Here is a 22,622-nt window from a genome sequence, read left to right on the forward strand (position 1 = left end):
CTGTGTGTGTCTAAGTGAGGCAACTGAATCAATTTACTTCATTCAGAGTGTCCCCTCTGCTTGTCCACCTACATGGTAAGTTCCCAGAACAGGTGCAAGTCTTATATCCTGCTGTTCCCACTCCACAGCACAATGCTATGGACAGAGTTGTAATTCCCTAAACATCTGCCATGGCAATATATCAGTCTATCAACACCAATCTACCTTTCTGGAACACTTTCCTCCGAACACTCAAGCATAGTGTTCTTTAGATTAGCTCTATATCTTATCTGAAAAGTAATTTTAAATATGGAAAGAATATAAAAAATAATGTAGGATTATTTTTCTTTATCATATAGCAAATTTGTGTATTTTCAAAATACCTCATTTTCTAGCTATTTCAACATAGTTGTTTATTTCTCAAAACATAAAAAATATGCATTATTTCTTACATATATTTGTTTCTCTGTTTTACCATATTTTAAAAGGTGTCATAACCAAAATAACATGCAAAAATATATATAGTTGATCCTTGAACGATGCAGGGAGTAGAGGTGCTGGCCCCCTGCACAGGCAAAAATCCATGTATAACTTTTGAGTCCTCCCAAAGTTCACTACAGATGTCCCTCATTATCCTTGGGTAATTGGTTCCAGGAACCCCTGTGGATACCCAAATCTGAGGATGCTCAAGTTCCTTATATAAAATGGCATAGAACAACGCATACAGTCCATCTTCCACATCTGCAAATTCCCAACTGCGGATCAAAAATAGTTTTCAATCCACAGTTGGTTGAATCTGTGGATGCAAAACCTGGGGATACAGAGGGCCAACTGTACATTTATTGAAAAAAAAATCCATTTATAAGTGGACCTGTATAGTTCGAAATCATATTGTTCAAGGGTCAACTGTGTGTGTGTGTACACATCTTTATAAATAAGTATACATTGAGACAGAGACAGCCATGATTGGTACTGGAAATGGGGAGTATAATTCTATGTTACTGAGGCTTGCTTTTTACATCCAGTTTGTAAGTAGATTTTGAAACCCACAAATTGAACTTTGATTTCGAGTAGTATAACATTTCCCTTTAATGTTTCTTGTAAAATTAGATGATTAAAAAATGTTTAATAGTTGCCTACTGTGATGCCAATAAAGATGGGCAGTCACTGGCAAGAGAGAAGGAACTGATTCAGAGAGGATTTGGGAGTGTAACACATGTATGCACACATACATGCATATTATTTTGTGATCCTCAAAAACAAGACCTACAAATGGACAACTTACAGGCATGCCTTGGAATCCTGGGTCTCCCTTGGGTCCTGGAGCACCAGGGGTCCCTGGCCAGCCTGGGTTTCCTCTGTCACCTTTCAGCCCATCAAGCCCAGGGAGCCCTGGAGGCCCCGTTGGTCCAGGGGGCCCTAATGGGAGACACAAAAGTCACACACTGATGTTAGAAGATAATTTTACGTACAAGTGTTATTGGCCTGTGGTTGTTATCACCACCACCCAATTGTTCCCAACTGTATATGACAACAAATGCCACCCAACTGTCCCCAACAGCACACAACAACACCATACTGAGCTCTGAAGAAATCAAAGCCGGTTCTAGAAGGAAGAACCTGATCTGCTCAATGCGCAGAAAATGTTGATACGAACGCCACAATCTCAGTGTCCAAATGCCCTGTGCTACTGTGTTTAAGAGCAGCTGTACTGTACTACAGTCACCTGGTCATGGGGGAGAGGCGCACCAGATGGTCGTCTGGTTTCAACAACCACAACAGGTGGCATCTGTGCGCCAGTCTTTTTCTATAATGTCCTTTCTCTCTTCTCTCTAATTCCTTGTCATCTACACTAAATTCCTCGGCAGAAAGGACACAAGAAAAGCACTGACCCAATGAAGGCTAAAATACAAGAGGTCCAAAGTCTTAAACAGTTTCAAGCTGTAATAAAATACTGCAAACTTCTAAATAAAAACCTAACCGAGAATTTATGTATTCAAATTTCTTTCACACTGTGTATGTTTGTGTCTTCTGTTCCAGTCCCAGCTCTGACTCTGGTTAGACATCCTTACCTGGCAGGCCAGGTTGTCCCTGTGGACCTCGGTCTCCTTTGGGCCCCTCCACAGGGCGACCCGGAGCTCCAGGCAATCCCGGCTGTCCTTGTGGCCCCGGAGGACCCATGAATCCTTGCTCTCCTTTGGATCCAGGAATTCCTGGGCTCCCAGCTAATCCTGGGAAACCCACATCACCCTTTGAACCTAAACAATAAGAATAGTTTGAGATGTGAGAAAGGCAGAGAAGAAGAGAAACGCCAGGGCACCGAGTGGCGGGGAGGGGCTTCCAGAAGGCACCAGGAGGAGAACTGGGGCGAGTGCTCTTTTCCCTTCTTTTTATTACATAACACGCTAGACTCCTACCCAGGTCGGCCTGAAGAAGAGTGAGCTTTGGACACAAAAGTTCAGCTATCATTCTATATACTTTTGAAAGGAAGTGTTCTACAGCAAAGGCGTTTGAATATATGCTTAGATAAGCCTGCAAGCAATATCAGGGAACTGCATAAACAAACTATGTTATAGCCACACCATAAAAGGCTACTCAATAAGGAAAAAAATACGAACTATTGACTTAAGCAACACCACAAATGAATCTCAAACTAACTGCTGTGTGAAAGAAGACAGACAAAAAGAGTAAAATACTGTAGAATCCCATTTATGTAAAATTCTAGAAAATGCAATCTAATCTATAGTGCCAAAAAGTGGATCAATGGTTGGTTGAGGATGGAGGCTGGGGGCAGGAAGAGGCAGGGGGAAATGACGAAGCGGCACAGAAAACTTCTAGAGTGACGGATACGTTGAACGTGGTGATATTTTCACAGGTATATACATATATCAAAACTTATCAAACCGTACCCTTTAATATGTACAGTTTATTGAATGTCAGTGGAAATAAACATTTTAAAGTTTTGGGTTTTTTTTTAAGAAAAAGTTTTTAGGAAAAAAAAAACCCTGCATGTTTAGTATTAAATATATTATCCAGAACTTACCAATAAAATACAAAAATTCTAGGATTTCATGGTAATTAAAAAAAAATAAGAAAGAAAGGAAATAGGATCATCACCTAAAATGACAATAAGGCTCGTCCTCCTGATTCTCCCCCTGCTGCTTCATAAAGCAGTAAACCTAAAACGCAATGCACTGTATGGTGTTTTATCAGAGGCCAGCAGAATATGTCAATTAGGTTGTCCCAGACCCAGTATCTATCATCCATGTCCAACTGCTTCCTTACAACTGTTTGCCCTGTTCTGCTTCTACCGTGTTCACCAGCAGTTAGTTGAAAAGAAAGAACACATTAAGCAGATGTTACCTTTCTCTCCTTTGGACCCTGGAAACCCTGGGAATCCTCTTCCGGGTAAACCTATAAGATAGGGTGAAAAGCAGTGTTTATCTTTCCTAAAACAGCGGATCTGCAGGTATAGCACAAAGCAGTATCAACTCAGTACCAATACCCTATACCATTTGTAGAACACATAGGAATTAGTTAATTGCACGGAGGGAATAAAATTACATTCCTACAGTTATCTTAAGATATCTCTGACCAGATGCTTGTAATTTAGTACTTTTTCTAAGCACCTTTCAGCTCAGGACCATTTAGCAGAAATAATCTGTACAAATGAGTACTTATTTCCTACTACTGTCTGGAGACTTACAAATTGGCTTTTTTCAGAGAACCATCCAACTAACATCTATTCTCAAGGGGGACTGGAAGAGCCAGAGACATTTGGGGTAGCAGACACTGGGGAGCCCGCAAATGTGAGTAAAGGGCTTGCAGAAAGATTAAGTGGGTGGAAGGAAGTATAGAGGCATTTTCTCATGAATTCTTTTTATAGGAAAACAAATAATATAAGCATGAGGTGTATAGAATGAAAAAATGAACTTAAAAAAAGAGGCTCATACTAAAAGTAATAAATCTCCCTGGGTGCTCCTCCCTAGTGATATTTCTTTCCTTCCATCGCCCTGACCCAGGGAACCTCTTTCAAACTGTGTGTGTCACCCTCTTGCTATAGTATCGCTGCCTATGTGATTGCATCATCGGAACTTGCAGCTAGCTAGTACTTTTGCCCAAGTTGCATCCCTCCGTTAGTGACAGGAACAGTTTCAGGGAAAAGCAAATATTCCCAGGACCACTCTTCTAAAGAGAAAAACACCAGGCAGAAAGGGCAGTGGTCTAGACTTTTTATGTGTGTCTCTTTCACTGACCACTGAATGCTCAGACAGTTTCAAGTATGGGTGCCGACAAGTATTTGTGGAATAAATGAACAACCCCATCCCCTTTTCTCATCCCAGCCTGCTCCACTTGTCCATACGGGTGTTTAAATAGCTGTAAGAACGTATGGCATAGATGCCACTTTGTACCCAGCTCTGGTCACTTAGCATGGTCTATAGGTCTCTGGGAGATGTTTATTCCAGAGAAGAGTCGCATTCTGAAAGGGAATGGGAGTCTGACATACCTGGTTCGCCCTTCTCTCCTGCTGACCCCGGAATTCCATCACTGCCAGGCTCCCCTTTCTGGCCGGCTGGGCCTGTAGGGCCAGGCTTTCCAGGAAGACCTCAAAGAGAAAGGTCAATCAGTCGTGCATGGAACCTTTTGCAGCAGGCCTGGTTCACGTGAAAGATGCTCCAGGGAGCTATTCCCCAGGGTACGCATGGCTTCCCTAAGTCTGGCTGTTCTTGTCATCCCTTCTAACACCTTCCACGCTGTTAGCGACACCACTGCTCCCCAGTCCCCAAAGGCTGGTGAGAGTGCAGACAAAGGACATCCAACTCTCCTGCCAAACATGTAAAACCTTCCTGTAACCAATTAGAACTACTATGAAACCAGTTCGGAGACTTGGGTTCTAGTTCCTAACTGGTGGCCAGACCTTGGAAAGGCCCTGTACAACCTCATAAGCCCAGTCCATTCATCTGAAAAGTAAAGGGGATGGGCCCAGCTGGCCTCTGGTTATCCAGAGGTCACCCAGCGACGCCTGGGCCCACAACCTGCCATCTGTGAGGGAAACTCCCCGGAAAATCTGATGTCCCATCTCCTAGGCCATCCCTTTGGCCTCTTCTCCGCGAGCCCCTCTCTGTTCTAAAAAGCGGTCTCTACCTGCTTCTCCTTTGATGCCAGGAATGCCATCCAATCCCGGGAGGCCTTTGTCACCTTTTTCTCCAGGTAACCCAGGGCTTCCTAAAGAAAAAAAATGAAATACCAGAATGCCCATGTCCTTGAGTTTTTCTTTGTCGTCTTTGAACCTCACGCTCAGGGGAAGGCTCCAGCTCACCCACCTGGATAGCCAGCACTTCCTGGTGATCCTTTGGGGCCTGGAGACCCGGGCATGCCTGGGAGCCCCGTGCTTCCTTTTTCTCCCTTCTCTCCAGGACTTCCTGGAAAACCTGCTATCCCTGGATCTCCCTGTGAGTAAAGATCGGGCCCATTAATTTCATATCTGTCCCTGGAAATGTGCCTGTAGGCACTTTCTGGATAATTTTATACATTTTGGTGTGATGAATATTGCATTGCAGAGTTCATTTCCAGCTTTCTAACCAGAGAATCCAAGTCCATGGCTAAAACGGGAAAAACTAGAAACCCAGAGCAAAAGAGTCAATTGTCTGTTTCTACTTCCCATGTTCTTCATCGCCCTCCCCCACTCTCATTTTTCTCTAGCGATAGCTGGCTGCCTTAGCCTCTTAACAAGTTTCCAGATTCTTCCTTGGGAAGGGGTAATGCATAGAAGCGGGGTGGGGCGAGAAGAGGCAACTCAGAATAAACTGAGGTAAACTGTTCTACGTTATGATTCATTTAATGTGCTGAGATAGTTCTTAAAATGTTCTCATAAAGGATTTCTGTTAAATGAATGGAAAGGAAGGTTTCCATGCAGGATGCTGTTACCTTGTCCCCTGGCCGTCCTGGAATTCCAATGCCAGGTAGGCCTGCCTGGCCTTTCTCCCCTTTTGCTCCTTTATCTCCAGGTAAGCCAGGGACGCCCTGTGGGCCAGGGATTCCAGGCACACCTTTTTCTCCAGGTGTTCCTATAAATACAAACAATTGAAACTTAAATGTGTGATGAGAAGGGGCTAACATTAATAGTAAATAAGCACTGTTGACAACCAGCCAAGAATGAGGTCAAAGAACAAGTAACCCTTCATTTATCAGTCTGTAGGTCACCCAGGCAGATGCCAGTCACCCAAATCACATTAGAGACGCACCAGAAAACATATCTCTTGTCTTCTAAAGACAATCATTTCACAAAAAGAGAGAAGAAATCCATTAACTGCTTAGCATATTTACTTTTACAACAGTATAAAAAAATGGCTTCTATGTTCTTTATTCTACAATCAATTCTCATCATTCAAACGAATCAGAGGGGTCGTGAGGCAGGCCGTGAAGAGTAAATGTATACTTGGTTTCATAGCATATGTGGGTAGCCAAACCTATTTATAAATAGGCCTAAACAGCAACCTAGATGTTTACATGTCAAATAAAACCATAATGCACCTTGTGAAAACTCAGAGAGGAGTTAGAGAGGCAGGCTTCGTTCTCACTTTCCCTTCCCTGGGTGAATTCTGAGAAGCACTGGCACCCAGACCAATCTGAGGCCTGAGCTCTCTGCCTTGCCTCATGTGCCTCTACTCCGGTAGCTGTCACTGGAGCAAATGCTGATGGCAAAGCATTGAGGTCAGCTCAGAACTGAGGCAGGAGACCCCAGGGGATTCTTCCGAGCTAATATCAAAAAGCTTTAGAAGCGTGAGCTTCTCGTGCTGACGAAACTGAATAAAAATGAAACATCTCCTGGTGAGATAACAGTCACCTAGATAATCACTTGGAGATAATTAAAAGTTGATGGTACACAGCCCACGTTTTATGTTATTAAATTGTGATTTTTTTTTTTTTTTTTTTTTTTTTTTTAAGCAATGGTCATGGTGTCAGCCAAATGTTGTCCGTTTCTAGGCAAGAGACCATATGGAATTGAAGTATGTGAGTTCATGTAAAAGACATATCTCCCTGGATTATGTCATTCTGCGGGCACATGCATGTGCTGGAAAGAATATGCCCTTTCTAAAACCAGCATACCTGGCAGACCCATCCCACCAACCGATCCTTTTGGTCCAGGAAGTCCTGGAGCACCTGGGGTTCCGCTTATGCCTGGATCGCCTTTAGGTCCTAAAGGGAAAAACCAAACAGGTTAATACCTATGAAAAGTATTAACATTTCCTCAGCACGAGCTCTTACTGTGCTGGTGAACTTGAACTCCACTTCATACCTGGCTGCCCCGGGTGCCCTGCTTGGCCATCCTTTCCAGGCATTCCTGGTGTCCCAGGATCTCCTCGGGATCCTTTATCACCAGTTGGTCCAATTTGTCCTACATAACACAGAAAAAAAAAAAATAATGATGATCTATATCTGCTTAAAATAAAGCAAAGTGTTACATAAACACAGGTTGGTTTGATAGTATGTGTGAAGAACTATATGACTGCTTAGGCATATTGTTCTATCACCGTTCTTCCAGGTTACCTTTTTCTCCTTGGTCTCCCTTCTGGCCCTTCATAGTTTCCATGTCCACTTGATCCATGGACCCAGGCTTGCCAGGGAGACCAACATCTCCTTTATCACCCTTGAAGCCAGGGTCTCCCCTGGGTCCCGAGGAGCCTGGAAAGCCATGGTCTCCTGTAGAGGCAAGAGAAGTCACCCAGTGAGACGTGACTAAGTATCTCAGAGGCAGGGAAAAAGTGTGGCATTCTTTCTGGATAGTACAAACAACTGCTAAAAAGGGTAAAAAGAACTAACAACCTATCCAAAAATGGCATTAAATGGTGAGTGTCTGAGTTACCTAGAAGATTCTGATCTCAAGTAAATTAACAATAAAGCCATTTTCTAGAATTCATTATTTGCTAACAATTCTAATATATGTGACTTCACTTATTAGTTTAAATAATTTACATTTTCTCTCCTCCTTAAATACCTTTATCACTCCTGTTCATAGTGCCTCTCTATTCTGAACAAAATAACAGAATGGGAATTTTCCTATTCTATTAAACAAATGACCACTTTTGTGTCTCACATTCGAAGTTAATTTCTTTTTTTAAAAAAAAAAATTACTTCGAACAAATTTCAAATAACAAAATAAGAAATAAAACTTAAGGCTTATAAATTTGCCCAGTTTGCTAGTTTGGGTCCAAGGATTCAGTTTCTGTGACCTTGCTTGACTGAAGATTCTACCTTTTCTCAAAAAAAGGGAAAAAAATCTCAACTGTGCCAGTAAGGAAAACCTGAAACCATGAATTCCTACCAGAAGAAAAGGTCTTCCAGGTCCTTGCTTTATCTTCCTAACTTCTTTCCTCTGCCTCTTGAAATGAAATGTGATCTACAACCATTCGAGAATTTCCCAAGAGACATCAAGACATAGACAGGCTTTTCTGGAGTTACCAGTGTCCTACCTTTTTCACCAGGCGATCCTGGCACGCCCGCTGGTCCTGGAGAGCCAGGCTGCCCTGGGGTCCCCATGACGCCCATCTCTCCCTTGGGACCTGTGGCCAGATGGAAGGACTATAAACACTGGTGGCAGATGCTAAGGGTAATAAACAAGATGAGGTAATGTGTCTCTTCAACACTGATGGGGAGGGAGTTCACAAATCATTTACCTGGAAACCCAGGAAGTCCGGGTGTCCCCTGCTGTCCAGGAAGACCAGGAAGCCCCGACTGTCCCGTGAGGCCAGGGAGCCCTTGAGTCCCTTTATCTCCTTTGGGGCCTGGCATGTCCAGGCCTGGGAATCCGGGGAAACCCTTCTCCCCTTTCACTCCAGGAGGGCCTGAAGGAGGATGAAGAGCAAATAACCATTAGCAGAATTGACAGAGCGCTCCACAATGCACTTTACCGGGTTTAACTGCTACTTTCTGTGGGAAGTATGTGAACGTGCCCATACTGGGAGTTGGAATGGCTTCCACCTTCTCAGATAGTGGTGTTTGGGGCCATCAAGGCAGTCAGTGGGTAAACAGTGTCCCAAGACAAAGCCTCTCTTTTCTGCCATCAGTAGTCAGTAACAACCACTAGAAGTGCCACCGGCTTCTCCGCAGTATTTAGACCTAAGACTAGCTCCTCTTCACTTTTCACTGATTGTCTTGCCCTATTTCACCATCATTGTCTTAGTTCTAGAATTATTATTAAAGGCAAAGGAAGCTTCTAGACATGGACTCGGTTACAGTTATTAGAAACTTATTAACCTTCCTATGGAAAGATAAGATAGAGATATCAATAATTTTGAATTTGAAAAAACTTATTGACAATGCAGTAAAGGGGAGGTCTCTTTGGCATGCAAACCAAACTCAGTGGTAGGAAGCAACCAAACTTATTTTCACAAAATAAAACGCTGATCTCCCCGGCATGGAGACTCCAGCATCAGTTCCTATCCCATTATGAGTATGATTTAAGGAAGAAATAATTTTAGAAGAATGTCACATCACCTGATGACCCCGGTGGTCCCTGTCTTCCAGGGGGGCCCATCACTCCAGGGGGGCCTATACCAGGAACTCCTGGAGCTCCTTTGGGACCTGGGAATCCAGGAGGTCCTGGGTCACCTGGATAGGGAGGAAAGTGTGAATAAACTGCACGTTTCATAGTGTGCGATGCCCACTTACTCGATAAGCCTCATTAACAGAAAACCATAAGCTCTAGGTTTCTAGAATTTTCATCACTCATTCACCAAATACTGAAAAAACTAACAGATGCTCTGGGGACACAAAATAAGCAGACCCAGTCTTTGTCACAGGTGACATTTATCTGTAAGAAGTTACCTCTGATTCCCTGAAGGCCGGGGGCGCCGATAGCTCCATGCTCTCCAGGAATGCCTGGTCCCCCGATGTTTCCCTTCTCCCCAGGTGTGCCGGGAATGCCGGGAAGACCTGGCAATCCCTTGAGTCCTGGCAGACCAACTCCAGGCTCTCCCTGAAAATCCCCAAAGCACAGAGAAGCAAGTTGACCTGTTAAACGCGTGGTTGTATCAATCCAAGAGCAGACCGTTAACAGATACTGTGATTCATTTAATAAAAATAACATCTGTCCAACCCTCTGCAGTTTGCAAAGCTTCCTCGTACCTACTATTTCCTTTCAATCTCGCTACAAGCTGAAAAAGTAGGTAATTTTTATTATTTTCATTTTACAAAGTAGAATCAAGGTTCCCCACAGCTAAATGACTTGTCCAAAGTCAAAGAAGCAGGATTTCCACCCGGGTCTCCTGGCCCCTTAACTCTCCCACCTTGTGTCTGTGAAGAGCCAACTCTGAATAACAGACAAAACACTGAAATGGTTTGTGACCAGCTAAGTGACATCTTCTTAAGAGGTTAAAAAAAGTTCTAGGACTGGAACAGGACACCATTTAAGCAGTTTTTTGTTTAAAGGAAGGCTTTCACATCAAATTAAACATTTAAAACTATTTCATTAATAAAAGGTCTTTAACAAACACAGATGATTAAAAATAAAGAAAGCATTTTGAGGGCCCAAGAGTGCTTTTAAAACAGCCCCAATATAGGTAGTGACATGGGCCAGTTGAAGCGATAGGTAGACATCGCATCACAGTGCCCCTCTGGTGTTCACTGTAGGTGACAACTTCCAGATGAGGACTATTTGGACAGGAGTGGGTACTTCTCTACACATCTCAGCAGAAAATTCACAAAATAGAAAGAACTCAATCCAAGGCATTTTTGCAAAAGCACAACATTTTAAATCATAAACCAAATCCTTAATTTCAATTCCATTCAGCGTTTACATGAGCCTCGCATGCTAACTTTTCAAATCAAGTGCATGTTAGAAGGGGGAGCCAGTGAGTGTTACATAAAGACAGGTTTCCAAAGGCTCTTCTTCCATCTCAGCCACGTGGAGCAGGGACACATGAGGTTAAGTGTTTCTCAGGATGGAGCTTCCCCAAAGTCACTGAGGCACAGATGCCTCGGACATGCATGCCTGATCCCCACAGCTCTACCTGCTCTCCCCAGCAGAAAAGGAGCAGGCCGACCTAGTTCTATGGTTGGCAGGGGATGGCTCTTGGGCCTTTCTCCCATTTAGGACCGATGCCTTCTGGCCATTTCACTTCCTTCCTTATAATCAGAACAGAAAAGGATCTAACCAACAGTCACTTAACGCTTGCTGAGAAGAATTTCAAGTGTCAGCAAGTGGGCAGAGAGACATTTGAAGGCAAGGAGAGTCCTGAAGTCGTACTAGCCTAGGAGTCTCCAACCAGGGCCGTTTTGCTCCCCAGGTGACATTTGGTAATGTCCGGAGATATTTTTGGTTGTCATAATTGAAGGGGCTGAGTTCGGGATGCTCTTTTGGTGTCTTTGGGTAGAGGCCACGGAGGAGGCTGCAAAAAACCCCACAACGTTCAGGGCGGCACCCACCATAAAAAATCACCAGACCAGCAAGTCAATAATGTGGAGGCTGGGAAGGCCTGTGCTGGACACTCCCGGGGGGCTAATAGGTCTTGTAGCAGTGGCTTTCAAAAAGCTTTATTCTGCCACTCGCAATAAGACAGACATGGTACACTGAGATCCAGTATATGCAGGCAAGAACATACTCATAAAGCTGAAACAAATGATTCTCCCCAAAACATTTACTACCATGTTCTATGTACTTTGATACGTCCTATTCCATCTTATTTCATTAAAAAACAAAACATGTTGATACTACATATCCTGGGAGATGAATAACCCAGATTTTATGTGATTTTATCACAAATATGGGGGGAACAACAATCCAGAGAACACTCAGTACCCACCTTTTGGCCAGGCACACCTGGGTTGCCAGGTAAGCCATTAAGTCCTGGGCGACCTGGACTCCCTGGAAGTCCCACATCTCCAGGTAAGCCATCAACACCTGTTTCGAAGACACAAAAATAAAAAATCATTAATGTAATAGTGCTGTTCTCCACTTTCTCCTTCTTTTATACTTGCCCAAATGTGCCTAAACTCATCTGAGATGGCAAATAGCAAGAAAGCTCTATCGAGGTGCATCTTTGAGGAAGAGGAGGCCATCCTGGTTATGGGGGTGCCAGCAGTTCCACCTGGGGCAGCTTGGGTACCGTGGAACACTCTCAGTACCTACAACGCCCTCTTCTTTCTCTCATCTAAATCCCTTCCTCTTCTTCTACTCACTTCCAAATCTTATTTCCTGTCCTACTCCCCCAAAACAAATACGTACCTTGGCATTTGCAGATTAAGGAGGATACTTTAGACTCTTACTATTCTGCATGTGGCATGGGTCAGGCACCCAGCTGTTGCCTTGTTAGAAATCCTGCCCGGATCTACTGAAGCCAATTCACATTCTAATAAGACCCCTATGATTCGTGGATATGTTAAAGTTTGAGAAGCACTCTTTTAGGCCACTGGTTCTCAAATTAGGCTGTCCCATATTGGAGGTACATGGGGACATTTAGAGACTAGGTCCCAACATAGAGGCTTTCTCATAGCTGCCCACTTTGCTTTCATGTGCAGCAAAGTTTAAGAGACATTAATATACACTCTTCCTGTGGGATGCAGAGTCCATGACATGTGATAATTTGTAAGTTTGCAGAAGCAAAAACCTGAATCGCACATGTCATGGGGCTGTTGTGCTGAGGGACCCTGATAGAGAGTGGACCTAACTGCCCACCAACCTCTGCACCTCCAAGCAGCTCCATGCAGTGTGGGCCAAGGGCATCTAAGTGAAGAGACCTTTATCAGCTAAATTCTACCTGTCCGGATGGCAATGGTATGGCTCTTATACGAAATACAGTGGGGTTCACGAACATGTAGAAGGCCTAAGCATTGTCCCTCGTGAACTTGGAGGGTCACCAAGGGCCTTCTGCCCTTTAAGCCTGACAGAAGTGGCCACATGCATGGGTGGGTATTGCGTGGCTGCTGTCCGCTGTCCTCCAAGCATGAAGGCCTGCAACCATGAGTGGGTGCGATGCGGTGCCTCTACATAAGAAGCTGAGAGACCGGAGAAGTCTTTAAAGTAAGTTTTGGCCAAATGGCCAGTAAAACTGGGATCAGGATGCCAGCCCAAATGGGAAAGACACACCCTCTCAGGGCTCACAGCGCCTTCTCAGTCTTGGACCACGGTCCAAATGGCAAGTCTCTACATAAAGATCTACATGAAGAATTGGTAGAAGAAGAAAGCAACAAAAAGGTTGAAATTGTCCCCTTTATTCCCTTACAGTTTTCAGAAAGAAGTACTATTTCTAAAATGTCATCGCTCTGTGGGGATGCTGGCCCCACAGTGTAGGGGCCGTCCCCCTACTCGTGAAGCCCCCTCCTCATATTCCCCCACACCTTCCTCTTCACCTTCCTTCTGACTTACAAACCTAGTCTGGTGTAGGTCCTAGGTAGCTGTACGTTTCCTTCACTAATGAGCAGGACTTTCTCGACGGTGAGTTTATACAAAGGCAGCATCCAGTCCCTAACGTTCCAACTCCTTCCTAACCAAATTACTCTGCTGGAAGGCGCCATTTCACCCATGGCCTTGGTAACTGAAGTCACCATCTACCTCACTATGCAGCTTGCTGACAAGCCTCTCCTTAACTGCATGGTCGCTAACTCGAATAGTGAGTTCACATCCGTTGCTTCTTTTTCTCATAAAATTCAAGAAAGTATGAATAGAGAGACCACAGCCCTCAGTGCTGATCAGCCAGGGGATGAATGCCACCACTGGGGCACATATGGGCCATGGCCAGAGCAATGGGCTCACCCTGCAAGTTTACCTTTGGGGCCTGGAGGCCCTGGAAATCCAATCCCAGGCTGGCCAACAGTGCCCTTCTCTCCGGGGAGACCAGGCCTTCCAGGGGATCCAGGAAAACCTCTGTCTCCTGTTGAGAACAAGATCCATGGTCAATGTGAGAAAAATGCTGCAAGAATGTTTCGATTTTATCTCCAGGTGAAACAGAACTCTAAAAGTACCTTGGGGCCCTTCAAAACCCGGGGACCCTGGAAGTCCTTCTGCTCCAGGGGGACCAGGTAAAGGCACGACTCTTCCTGCTTCACCTTTGAGACCTGGGGGGAAAAGAGCAAGGACACAGTGTGAGCCACGTCCTCTGAGCACAGATTGTGTGCCTAGACAGAAGCCTCCGCCTGCATACCTCCACATCATCTCTCTACTTTTGTAGAATCTTTCACAGAGTGCTCCTCCTCACCCAAAATTTATGTCAAAAGTGGCCTAGCTTTGTTTGACAGAGAATTTCTTAACAGTCCAAAATAAGAGCAGTCACAAAAAGTTGGAAATCTACAATAACAAAAGGTGAGATGGCCCTGGGTAATTTCTTAATTCATCTGTGTCAAAAAGTCAAAACACTTTTATTGCTCTCTCTCAATTTCTCAGACATACTAATTCGAAGCCAACCTAAATTATCTTCACAACACGCTAAATGGGTGATTCTGCATTATTTTTAACAGTGCAACTGGAGAATTGTGTGTCATGTCAGAGCAGCACAAGCCGGGAGGTGCCAGCTCAGCCCCCCTGGGAATCTGAGCCCAGGATATCTACAGGGCGTCAGATTGAGCTGTTAAGGAGCAAAGGGATCACCTCTGGGAATGTGTGTGCTGACACTTCACATACCTTAAAAGAATCAAGATACATAGGGCCTCCCAGTAACAACCAACACATTCTTTAGTTACAGATTGTGGGAAATGCCTAACGACTGATCCCAACATATATTTGCTATCAGTTCCACCCCTGAGAACAAAGCTTTTATGATCACCAGAGTAAAAAGAGTTCTGGCAGATCAAAGAAGGTCGAGTTCCTAATCCAGAAGCTGACTGGGTCTGGGTGGCTAAGAAACTCTACAGAATGTGGACAACTGATCAACAGCGTTGTCAACAACACCTCTGTCAGGAACCTTCTTCCCCATCCTGCCAGAATGCATCTGTGTGTGCCCAAGTTGGGTTTTTTGATGGTAGTTTCTGGACGAGGAGATGGTCTGATTACTTTTTACAACTCTGCGAGTTTTCAGATTCCACAAACACAAAGAATGCTTAATATGTTGATTTTGGAGGCAGGATCTATGCGGAAGTGATCAGAGATCTCTTTCCAAGACTGGGGGCTTTCTAAGTCAACCCCAGTATTTCCCTGCCCCCAAAGGAGCCACAAAGGAGAAATTTCTTGCTAAAAAAACAATAGTTATCAATGGAGTCATAACTTGGTGCTAAGTACCAATGCTCTCACAATGAGAATAATAATAACAACGGATACATTAGAATGCTAAACTTAGACTTCCATCAAAGATAGTTAATACTTCCTGTGCCAAAGTGCTTAAGAACTTTACATCATGTCTTAATAAGGAAATAATAATTCCCAATGGGAAGAGGAATAGATAAAACTTGGGCTAGATATAGGACTGGTGACAGAATGAGCAAATCTGTGAGCAAGAAGGCCATAGTGTAATTGCCCCTACAGAGTTCTTGTTGGATACTTTGATTATCCAGCTGCTCAGTTACTATGTTTTTCAGCGTTTACTAGTCACACACTTTTAATCACCCAAAGTCCTTTCATTCATTTTATAACTTTTAAAACACATCTTAATAAAGCACACTTCCTTTATACCCAAACCATTCCGGGCCTCTACTCTTCTCATCCCAGGATTTTCTAGGGAATGATATGAGTGTTCCATTTCTACCCTGAATAATATTCAACTAATAAATTATTGAGAGCCAACTGTGTGCAAGGCCTAGAATTTCCTCTTGTGCACTTTTGTCTCTGATAATAAATAATAAAACAGAGAACGTCTGTGAGGAACCCTCACATAGTCCTTTCTCCACGTTCTCTACCAAACCCTGGACAGTGAGCTCCAGGAGGACAGGGCTGTGTCTGTCCTGCATATCACTCTCTGATTGCCACTTAGCAGACTGCGTGGCACACAGAATCATGTAAAAAAACAGTTAGCAAATGACTGAAATGAACATGGAATTAACAAGCAATAGTGAAGTTGACACTGCTGTAGAATTAGCCAACAGGCACGAGCATAGCAGTGGAGAGGTGGCAAGTTCATAGCTTGGGATATCCCGAAGCTGAACTGGACTGCACATCAAGGAAACAGACAACAGACAACGGAAGAGGAAAAAAATGAGCTTATGTTGGTATCACTTCCACATAAAGGGCTGACTTTAGCTGGTGTATAGTAGATATTTATCATAAGAAAAATAATCTTTAAATTCAAATTCTTTTCAGCCAGATCCTACACATTACTTGGTCCATCTTACATATAAACAAATGGAGGTACAGAAATGCCAAAAAAAAAAAAAGACTTGCCCAAGTCACACCTGGAGGAAATGAAAACAAACCCATGTCCCAGCTTTGCTGAACCCAGGACTCTTGGACACCTTTGTACTGAACTTGAGGTCCTCAGGCCTCACCTGGCTGGCCTGGGGATCCAGGGTTTCCTGGAAAGCCCACTTGTCCTTTATCTCCAACGGGACCAATGGGGCCAAACCCTGGAGGCCCAGGAGGGCCAATGTCGCCACGGCTGCCGGGAAAGCCAACTCCTCCAGGGGGGCCACGATCTCCTTTTAATCCAATTGAACCCTGAAGTGAAAAGAGAAGAAATGTTATCAGCAGACATACCAACGCTCCCGTCCATGTCACATTTTTCCACAATCTGTAGTAAATAAGTACCAGAGTTTAACTATTTTATGCTATTTATTTACTGCAACCCTTCTAGAAAGGTCAACCTGTAGTTAATAAATGAAACTAGCATTCTTTCCTCTAAGCTGAGCAATCATCCTCTCTCTTTTATCCTACATAAGGAGACACTTCAAAGAGTAAGAAATTTATATCTGGAATCTTCTTTTAAAGGATGACTTGAATGCCATTAACTTTAAATTTCACCTCCTTTCTGACATATGGATGTTTTCTCAGTTCCCCCAAATACATCAGAAGACACTGATCCATTATTATCTAAGTCAACACCATCCATGTAGGTTTATAGACTTAAGTTTTCCCATGAACCATGAAACAAGTTCACATTTATGACAATTACCATCCAAGTGAAAAGGCATAGACATGATACAAATTTTTCATTTCTTCATTCTTTGCATTTGTAAAGTGCATGTTCAAAGTCTAGAAATAAACGTACCGGGGAGCCTTTGGGGCCGGGCAGACCTGGATGGCCATCTCTTCCGGGAGACCCTGCTCTGCCTGGCATACCGGGTTGTCCTGGAAAACCTGGGTCTCCTTTGTCACCTTTGAGTCGAATGTCGAAGTAAATCTCACCAGGCTCTCCTTTGGCCCCTGGCTGGCCAATCAGCCCTGGTATACCTTTAGGACCCTATAAGAAGAAAACTTTATGGATGCCACCAAAGACATACACCCAAAAAATGAACCAGCATGACTGATTACATAGTGAACAATGAAATCAAGAAGCCACCTCCTCGAAAAATGATAATGTGTTTAGATCTCCTCGTTTACTTCAATAGCTCTGCAACAAAGCCCTGATCTGACTTCATTCCTTGTGTTTCTCTTAAAAACACTTGAAGAACATCTTTATTAGGTATTCCAAACAGAGTCCAGAATAGGAGAGGGGGAATAACAGTGTGGCACTGGCACCTAGCTCATAGAATGGTCCTTGGGAAACTTTCTTGTCCCTTAAAACTATTAAACAGTCACAAGAACATTTTAGCAAGCATTGGAAGGCACTGAATGTGTGAATTCCCAGGAACTGAAGGAATGGCTTCTCGGTGCAGATAGTGGTTGAAGCTTCAGTGAGGGCTGGGAAGAGCCATGGTTTCTCCAAGTCCGGTCATTATTGAAATTGAACAGGTCTCCTTTTATGCTCACAACCCTAATTCCAGAAGAGATAAGGATTTAGGGCACCAGGGAAACAGGAAACTCTGAGAAGTGAGCATTGGGCTAGCTTGAAAATTGTTATTTTAAGCAGTCAGCAGAATAGAATTGATTTTTTCCAAGAGACAAACGCTAGAACACTTTTCAGTTCCTGGAAAGATAAATCTGCAAGGAAGGCCCATACCCATAGATGGTTTCTCCTCCAGCCACTCTAAGAGTTGGGAATCACAAGGAAAATAGCCAAGCTTTCAAATAATCGTCTCACATTGCTTGTTCTCTTAGGCCTGAGAAAGAAATCTCTTCAGCCTCCCTGCCGACTTGTCAGATTTTAAACTCTTGCATGATGTATTTAATTTGAATTCTTTTTCATAAACTCCCTCTCAAACAGTTCTTGGATGTGTATGAATCACACACATACACACACTTCTGTATGTATGTGTAATACGTACTTCTCAAAGGAAGGAGTTGTAAGTTAAGAGACATACCAAAAGGCATACAATCTTTAGCTTTTAAAAAATAGCTACCATTACATGCCTACTATGTGTCCCAACTGTTGGTATATTATCTCTGATTCTTAACCCAACTCTACAGGAAAAATACTGAAAGCACTGCTTGGCAGATGAGAGAACTAATAGCCAAAAGAAGTTTGGTATATATATATAAGATAACATAGACAGAAAGTGCTTACTTCTGGTTGCAAATCTGTACTTTATCCCCACACCACATGAGTGCTAAAGAGTTGGGTGTTATCTTGTAAAAGCTGCCTGCTACACAAACGTGAAGACGAGGCTCAGAGGCGTACTCAAAGTCAAACAAATGGTCAATTTGGAACTAGCCTAAATGGGGCTGACCTACTGTCCTGCCCATACTGCTTCCTAAGAGCCGCAACAATGCCAGCTAAGGAATAAGGGCAGCTGTTCTTCCCAGGCCAAACACGGCACGGTTACACTCTCTCAGATGCACAACCGACACCATTCAGTGCGCTGCCAGAGCCTGGAGAGTCAGCAACAAGTCTGCACTGCCCAGTACTATTTAATATTTTACATTAAATAACATTAAAACTTCAGCTCCTTAGTCACACTAGCCACACTCCAAGGACTCAATAACCACCACTAGCCAGCAACTACCACATTGTGCAGCACAGACAGAGAACATTTCTATCATGGCAGAGAGTTCTCCTGGATAGATACAGCTGCTGGGAGCTGGCCCTGAGCTGGAAGTGCCCTGTATAACACAGGACATGTCACTCAGACCTACTCGGGAAAGGGAGATGTGCAATGTATTTGCTCTTGTCCCAAGAATGGCAATGTCAACTCTACTAGACACCTGCCAAGATTTAGCAGAGGGTCAGGAAAATTTATTATTTAGTTGAAAGTTATCATGGTATTTTGTAGCTTCTTCTCTTGAGTTAGTTAGTTCCTACGCACTCTTAAATCTCAGCTAAAATTAGGCTCTTCTCATGAAGCCTTTCCTAATGGGTACAGGCTGCTTTCTCCCATATTTCCATGGTGCATCATATGGTCCTCGTTATAAAAACTGCTACGTTGGTAGGGAATTTTGCTTGCACTTCTGTCTTTATACTAGCCTTTCAGGGTTTTGAAGGCATGGCCAAGGCTTTCTATCTTTGTGTCCTCAATATCTGCAATGAGGGAGATATTGGAGAAGAATATGTTGAACTGGCAAATTCACCAATAAAAAATAAACACCAGTGTAAGAAATTATAGCCAACATATGGTTTTCTCAACCCAGAAGCATCATTATGTTATTTTACGGCAAGTATTCACAGCCTGGAAATATAAAGTTTTCCAATACTATGAGCATAGGTGAGAAAACATAATTTTTTATTTTAATAATGATGACCTTGTCAGCTATAAATCAAGGAAGAAATAAAGATTTTTTTTTTTAAGGGATATTTATGACCCGAGGACATCTCATGGAGTTACTGTGCGACAGAAATATTTAATCCTAAGCGATTCAAAGGCCTTTTGATCCGCATCCCTTAAGATAAACGTTGAAGAATCAAATACTGCCTTGAAAATTTAGCATTGGCTACATAAATCGAAAAAGATCTGAAAACTGTAAAGTCTGCTTTAAAAAGCGGTGTCATTGTGGGAAAGCTGGAGGAGTTCGTTTCAATTATTCACTCCCAAAGACCACGGAACCTGGTCTGGGCAACTTGGGCTTCAGCCTCGCGGTCAGGAGCCAGCCTCTTGTGCTCTGTCCTTCAAATCAAACCCTCGGCTTTCAAAAGAACATGTCACAGACAGGCTATGCTCACAGAAGCATTAATTTAGATCAAACGAAAAATCAGAGCACTTCCTCACTTTTTAATTTTAATCTATTTCTCAGTATGCTCCTCTGGTTCCTGGGTACCTCTTTTAGCCTTCAGCCAAATTTGAAATAAGAGAACCATATTTTTTGAGCTAGTTAAATCACGGAGCTATGATACAGCTTCAAATAAAAGGAAAATTACTATCTTCTCAATTAACTTATTTACTCATAAAACAAATTTCAGAAACATTTTCCATCTCCAGAAAGAGCTCCTTATGGAGAAGGCATGGGGATTAGGAGTTCTGTTGTATATTTTCTTTATTTTCTTCTTTATCATGACTCCTCAAGAACCCTTCTCTCTCATCTCCTTCCTCTTTATCAATTTTCACTAGATTTGGGGCTGGAGGGACCGGTATCTGGACTAAGCAGAGTGGAGGCAGGAAGGATTCCATAAAGGCCGAAGAGATAAAGACCATGTCCAGAGGTCAAAAGCATCTTTTTCTGGCCCCTTCAAAGTTCTTCTGTCTTTGATCCCCACCACAGTCAGAGCTTCCCAGCTATGTGAACTTCCAACTTATTTAGAAATATTTTAAACAATTGTGACTTCTAACTTCGCTCTCCAGGCCCCAGGGAAGTTCTGGAAAGCAGAATCTCAAGATCTGACTTCAAAAGGAGAAAACTATTGCTGAATTCCAGCTGTTTCATTCCCATTTTACTTTTGCCCTGATCCGCCTTTATAGAAGCTTCCAGTAATATTTTTTTTTTAATTACAAATGTTAAAGAACTACAACAAAAAAAGAATAATGCTATAGACTTGACATTCAATTTATGCCAAAAGAAAAAAAAGAAAAAGAAAAAAGGGAATGAAAGGAATTGTAAAAACTGGTTAATGCTTACGGAACTTAGAAGATCCAAGAAAATATGAAAACAATACACTAAAGTTTAAAAGCTTTAGAAATAGAAAAGATTCTATTCAATAAAATAACATCCTTCAATATTTAAGATTATTACTATTCTGTTCAATGGCTTCTTTTAAAACAAAGTAGAAAAACTAAGAAACTAGTATTTTGGTTAACTGAAAAGTTTCCTGTCCATATGATCAAGATATTTCATTTATAGATTTGAAAAGGCATCTTTACGACAGATGTTGGGGATAGGAATTTTCAAAATATGTATCTGTAAAGAATTTCAAAAAATATTTCAAATTTTCAAACAGGTTAATTTTCCCCTATCTCTCCGTAGAAACTATCGATGTTTTAACTTATGTACTAACATAACAAGTTTTTAAATTATCTGGTATGATAAGTAGTGATCATGCAGAAGGGCAATTCAACTCAACAGTGTAGCAGCTATGAGGTAACTCTTGGTGGCACCATTGGTTTCAAGATCTCCCAGAGACCCTATGGAAAAGTGACAAACCAGCATTCAGCTGTACCTGGACATAGATAAGTGGTAACTGAATTCTAACCAGGTGAGAAGAAAGGCAATTGAGATGCGAGTTCTAGATCCAACAGTCTTGCTTATTACCAGGTGGAGGAGTGAGGAGGGACACAGGGAGTAATTCTAGACTGCTGGACAAAGAGATACTCGACCAACTCCCACATAAGGCAGATGTAAAAATACCTTTCAGTTTGCTTGGTGGCAACTTCTAATACAGATAAAAGCTCAGCAAGTCTTACTTACAGGCAATCCTTCAAGACCATCCCTGCCAGGTGAACCTCTGTCACCCTTGGCCCCTGGCTGTCCCGGGAAACCTATCATAAGAGACGAGGAAGAATTACAGCACATCATTGATGAGACACTTTCTAATAACTCAAGAGCTGTTGAATTTTTTTCGAGATTCAAAGGTATTAAGGTCTTTATACAAAGTAAATGATATTCGAAGAATCTCAAGAAAGAAATAATGAAAATGCTCAAGATGGGCTCGGAAAGGGAAAAAGTGACTCCAAATGCATACAAATAACACTGAAGCTGGATGGCTACAAGTCCCCTCACCCACCCCAGGGCCATTTCATGCAAAAACTTTCAATTAAATTCTTTTGAGATAACAAAATTTGTGAAGCTAGTGAACCAGATATTGCTATCCTTTTACTAGGAAATTTTAAGACACTTAATTTATACGCCACCTTGATAGTTTCCAACAAAATGGACAAATCGTGGAAGTATGGCTAACATTCTCATTATTATGCTTTAGTTTTGAATGTGGAAAATTAAGTCCCTTTCACATTTGAGGTCTTACCTATTTCTCCTGGAGGTCCCTGTGGCCCGGGGGGTCCACGAAGTCCCTCTGTATCACAGATGAGACAACTATCTCCTTTTTGACCTAAAAAAGGAAACACAGGGGTACTTATATATAACATGTAAACAGAAGTCTCTGCAGCATAGTGCCAGAAAAGGGCAAAGAAGACATCACCATTTTATTAGTGATGTATTCAAATATGTGTTTTCTCAATTATCTACCCCTGCTGCCGCCGCTAATCCACTGTGTGCCTATCATCAGGCACACTTCACAGGTAACCACTGGTACATTTTCAAC

At 42.8% G+C, this 22,622-nt stretch overlaps 1 protein-coding gene and 1 long non-coding RNA gene across 2 annotated transcripts in view; both read right to left on the minus strand.

Moving 5' to 3' along the window:
- The window catches only part of COL4A1 (collagen type IV alpha 1 chain), a 92,643-nt gene that overhangs the window by 14,945 nt on the left and 55,076 nt on the right, over positions 1-22,622 (minus strand). Inside the window, exons 24-42 of the mRNA XM_023519771.1 lie at positions 17,109-17,300; positions 16,390-16,558; positions 13,942-14,034; positions 13,746-13,850; positions 11,784-11,881; positions 9,808-9,958; positions 9,478-9,591; positions 8,658-8,825; positions 8,454-8,543; positions 7,531-7,683; positions 7,280-7,378; positions 7,090-7,179; positions 5,908-6,047; positions 5,304-5,430; positions 5,125-5,205; positions 4,487-4,585; positions 3,343-3,393; positions 2,052-2,237; positions 1,265-1,398 (exon numbers count right to left, since the gene is read on the minus strand). Of these exons, the coding sequence (XP_023375539.1) occupies positions 1,265-1,398; positions 2,052-2,237; positions 3,343-3,393; positions 4,487-4,585; positions 5,125-5,205; positions 5,304-5,430; positions 5,908-6,047; positions 7,090-7,179; positions 7,280-7,378; positions 7,531-7,683; positions 8,454-8,543; positions 8,658-8,825; positions 9,478-9,591; positions 9,808-9,958; positions 11,784-11,881; positions 13,746-13,850; positions 13,942-14,034; positions 16,390-16,558; positions 17,109-17,300 (2,340 nt within the window). The remainder of the gene's footprint in view (positions 1-1,264; positions 1,399-2,051; positions 2,238-3,342; positions 3,394-4,486; positions 4,586-5,124; positions 5,206-5,303; positions 5,431-5,907; positions 6,048-7,089; positions 7,180-7,279; positions 7,379-7,530; positions 7,684-8,453; positions 8,544-8,657; positions 8,826-9,477; positions 9,592-9,807; positions 9,959-11,783; positions 11,882-13,745; positions 13,851-13,941; positions 14,035-16,389; positions 16,559-17,108; positions 17,301-22,622) is intronic.
- LOC105301328 lies at positions 17,408-22,411 on the minus strand. The gene is made up of 3 exons (XR_896717.2): positions 22,326-22,411; positions 21,770-21,840; positions 17,408-17,813 (listed from the first exon to the last, which is right to left on the minus strand). It is a non-coding gene; the product is annotated as an uncharacterized LOC105301328 (long non-coding RNA).

The sequence above is a fragment of the Pteropus vampyrus genome, unplaced genomic scaffold, assembly GCF_000151845.1.
Source record: "Pteropus vampyrus isolate Shadow unplaced genomic scaffold, Pvam_2.0 Scaffold236, whole genome shotgun sequence".
Lineage (NCBI taxonomy): Eukaryota > Metazoa > Chordata > Mammalia > Chiroptera > Pteropodidae > Pteropus > Pteropus vampyrus.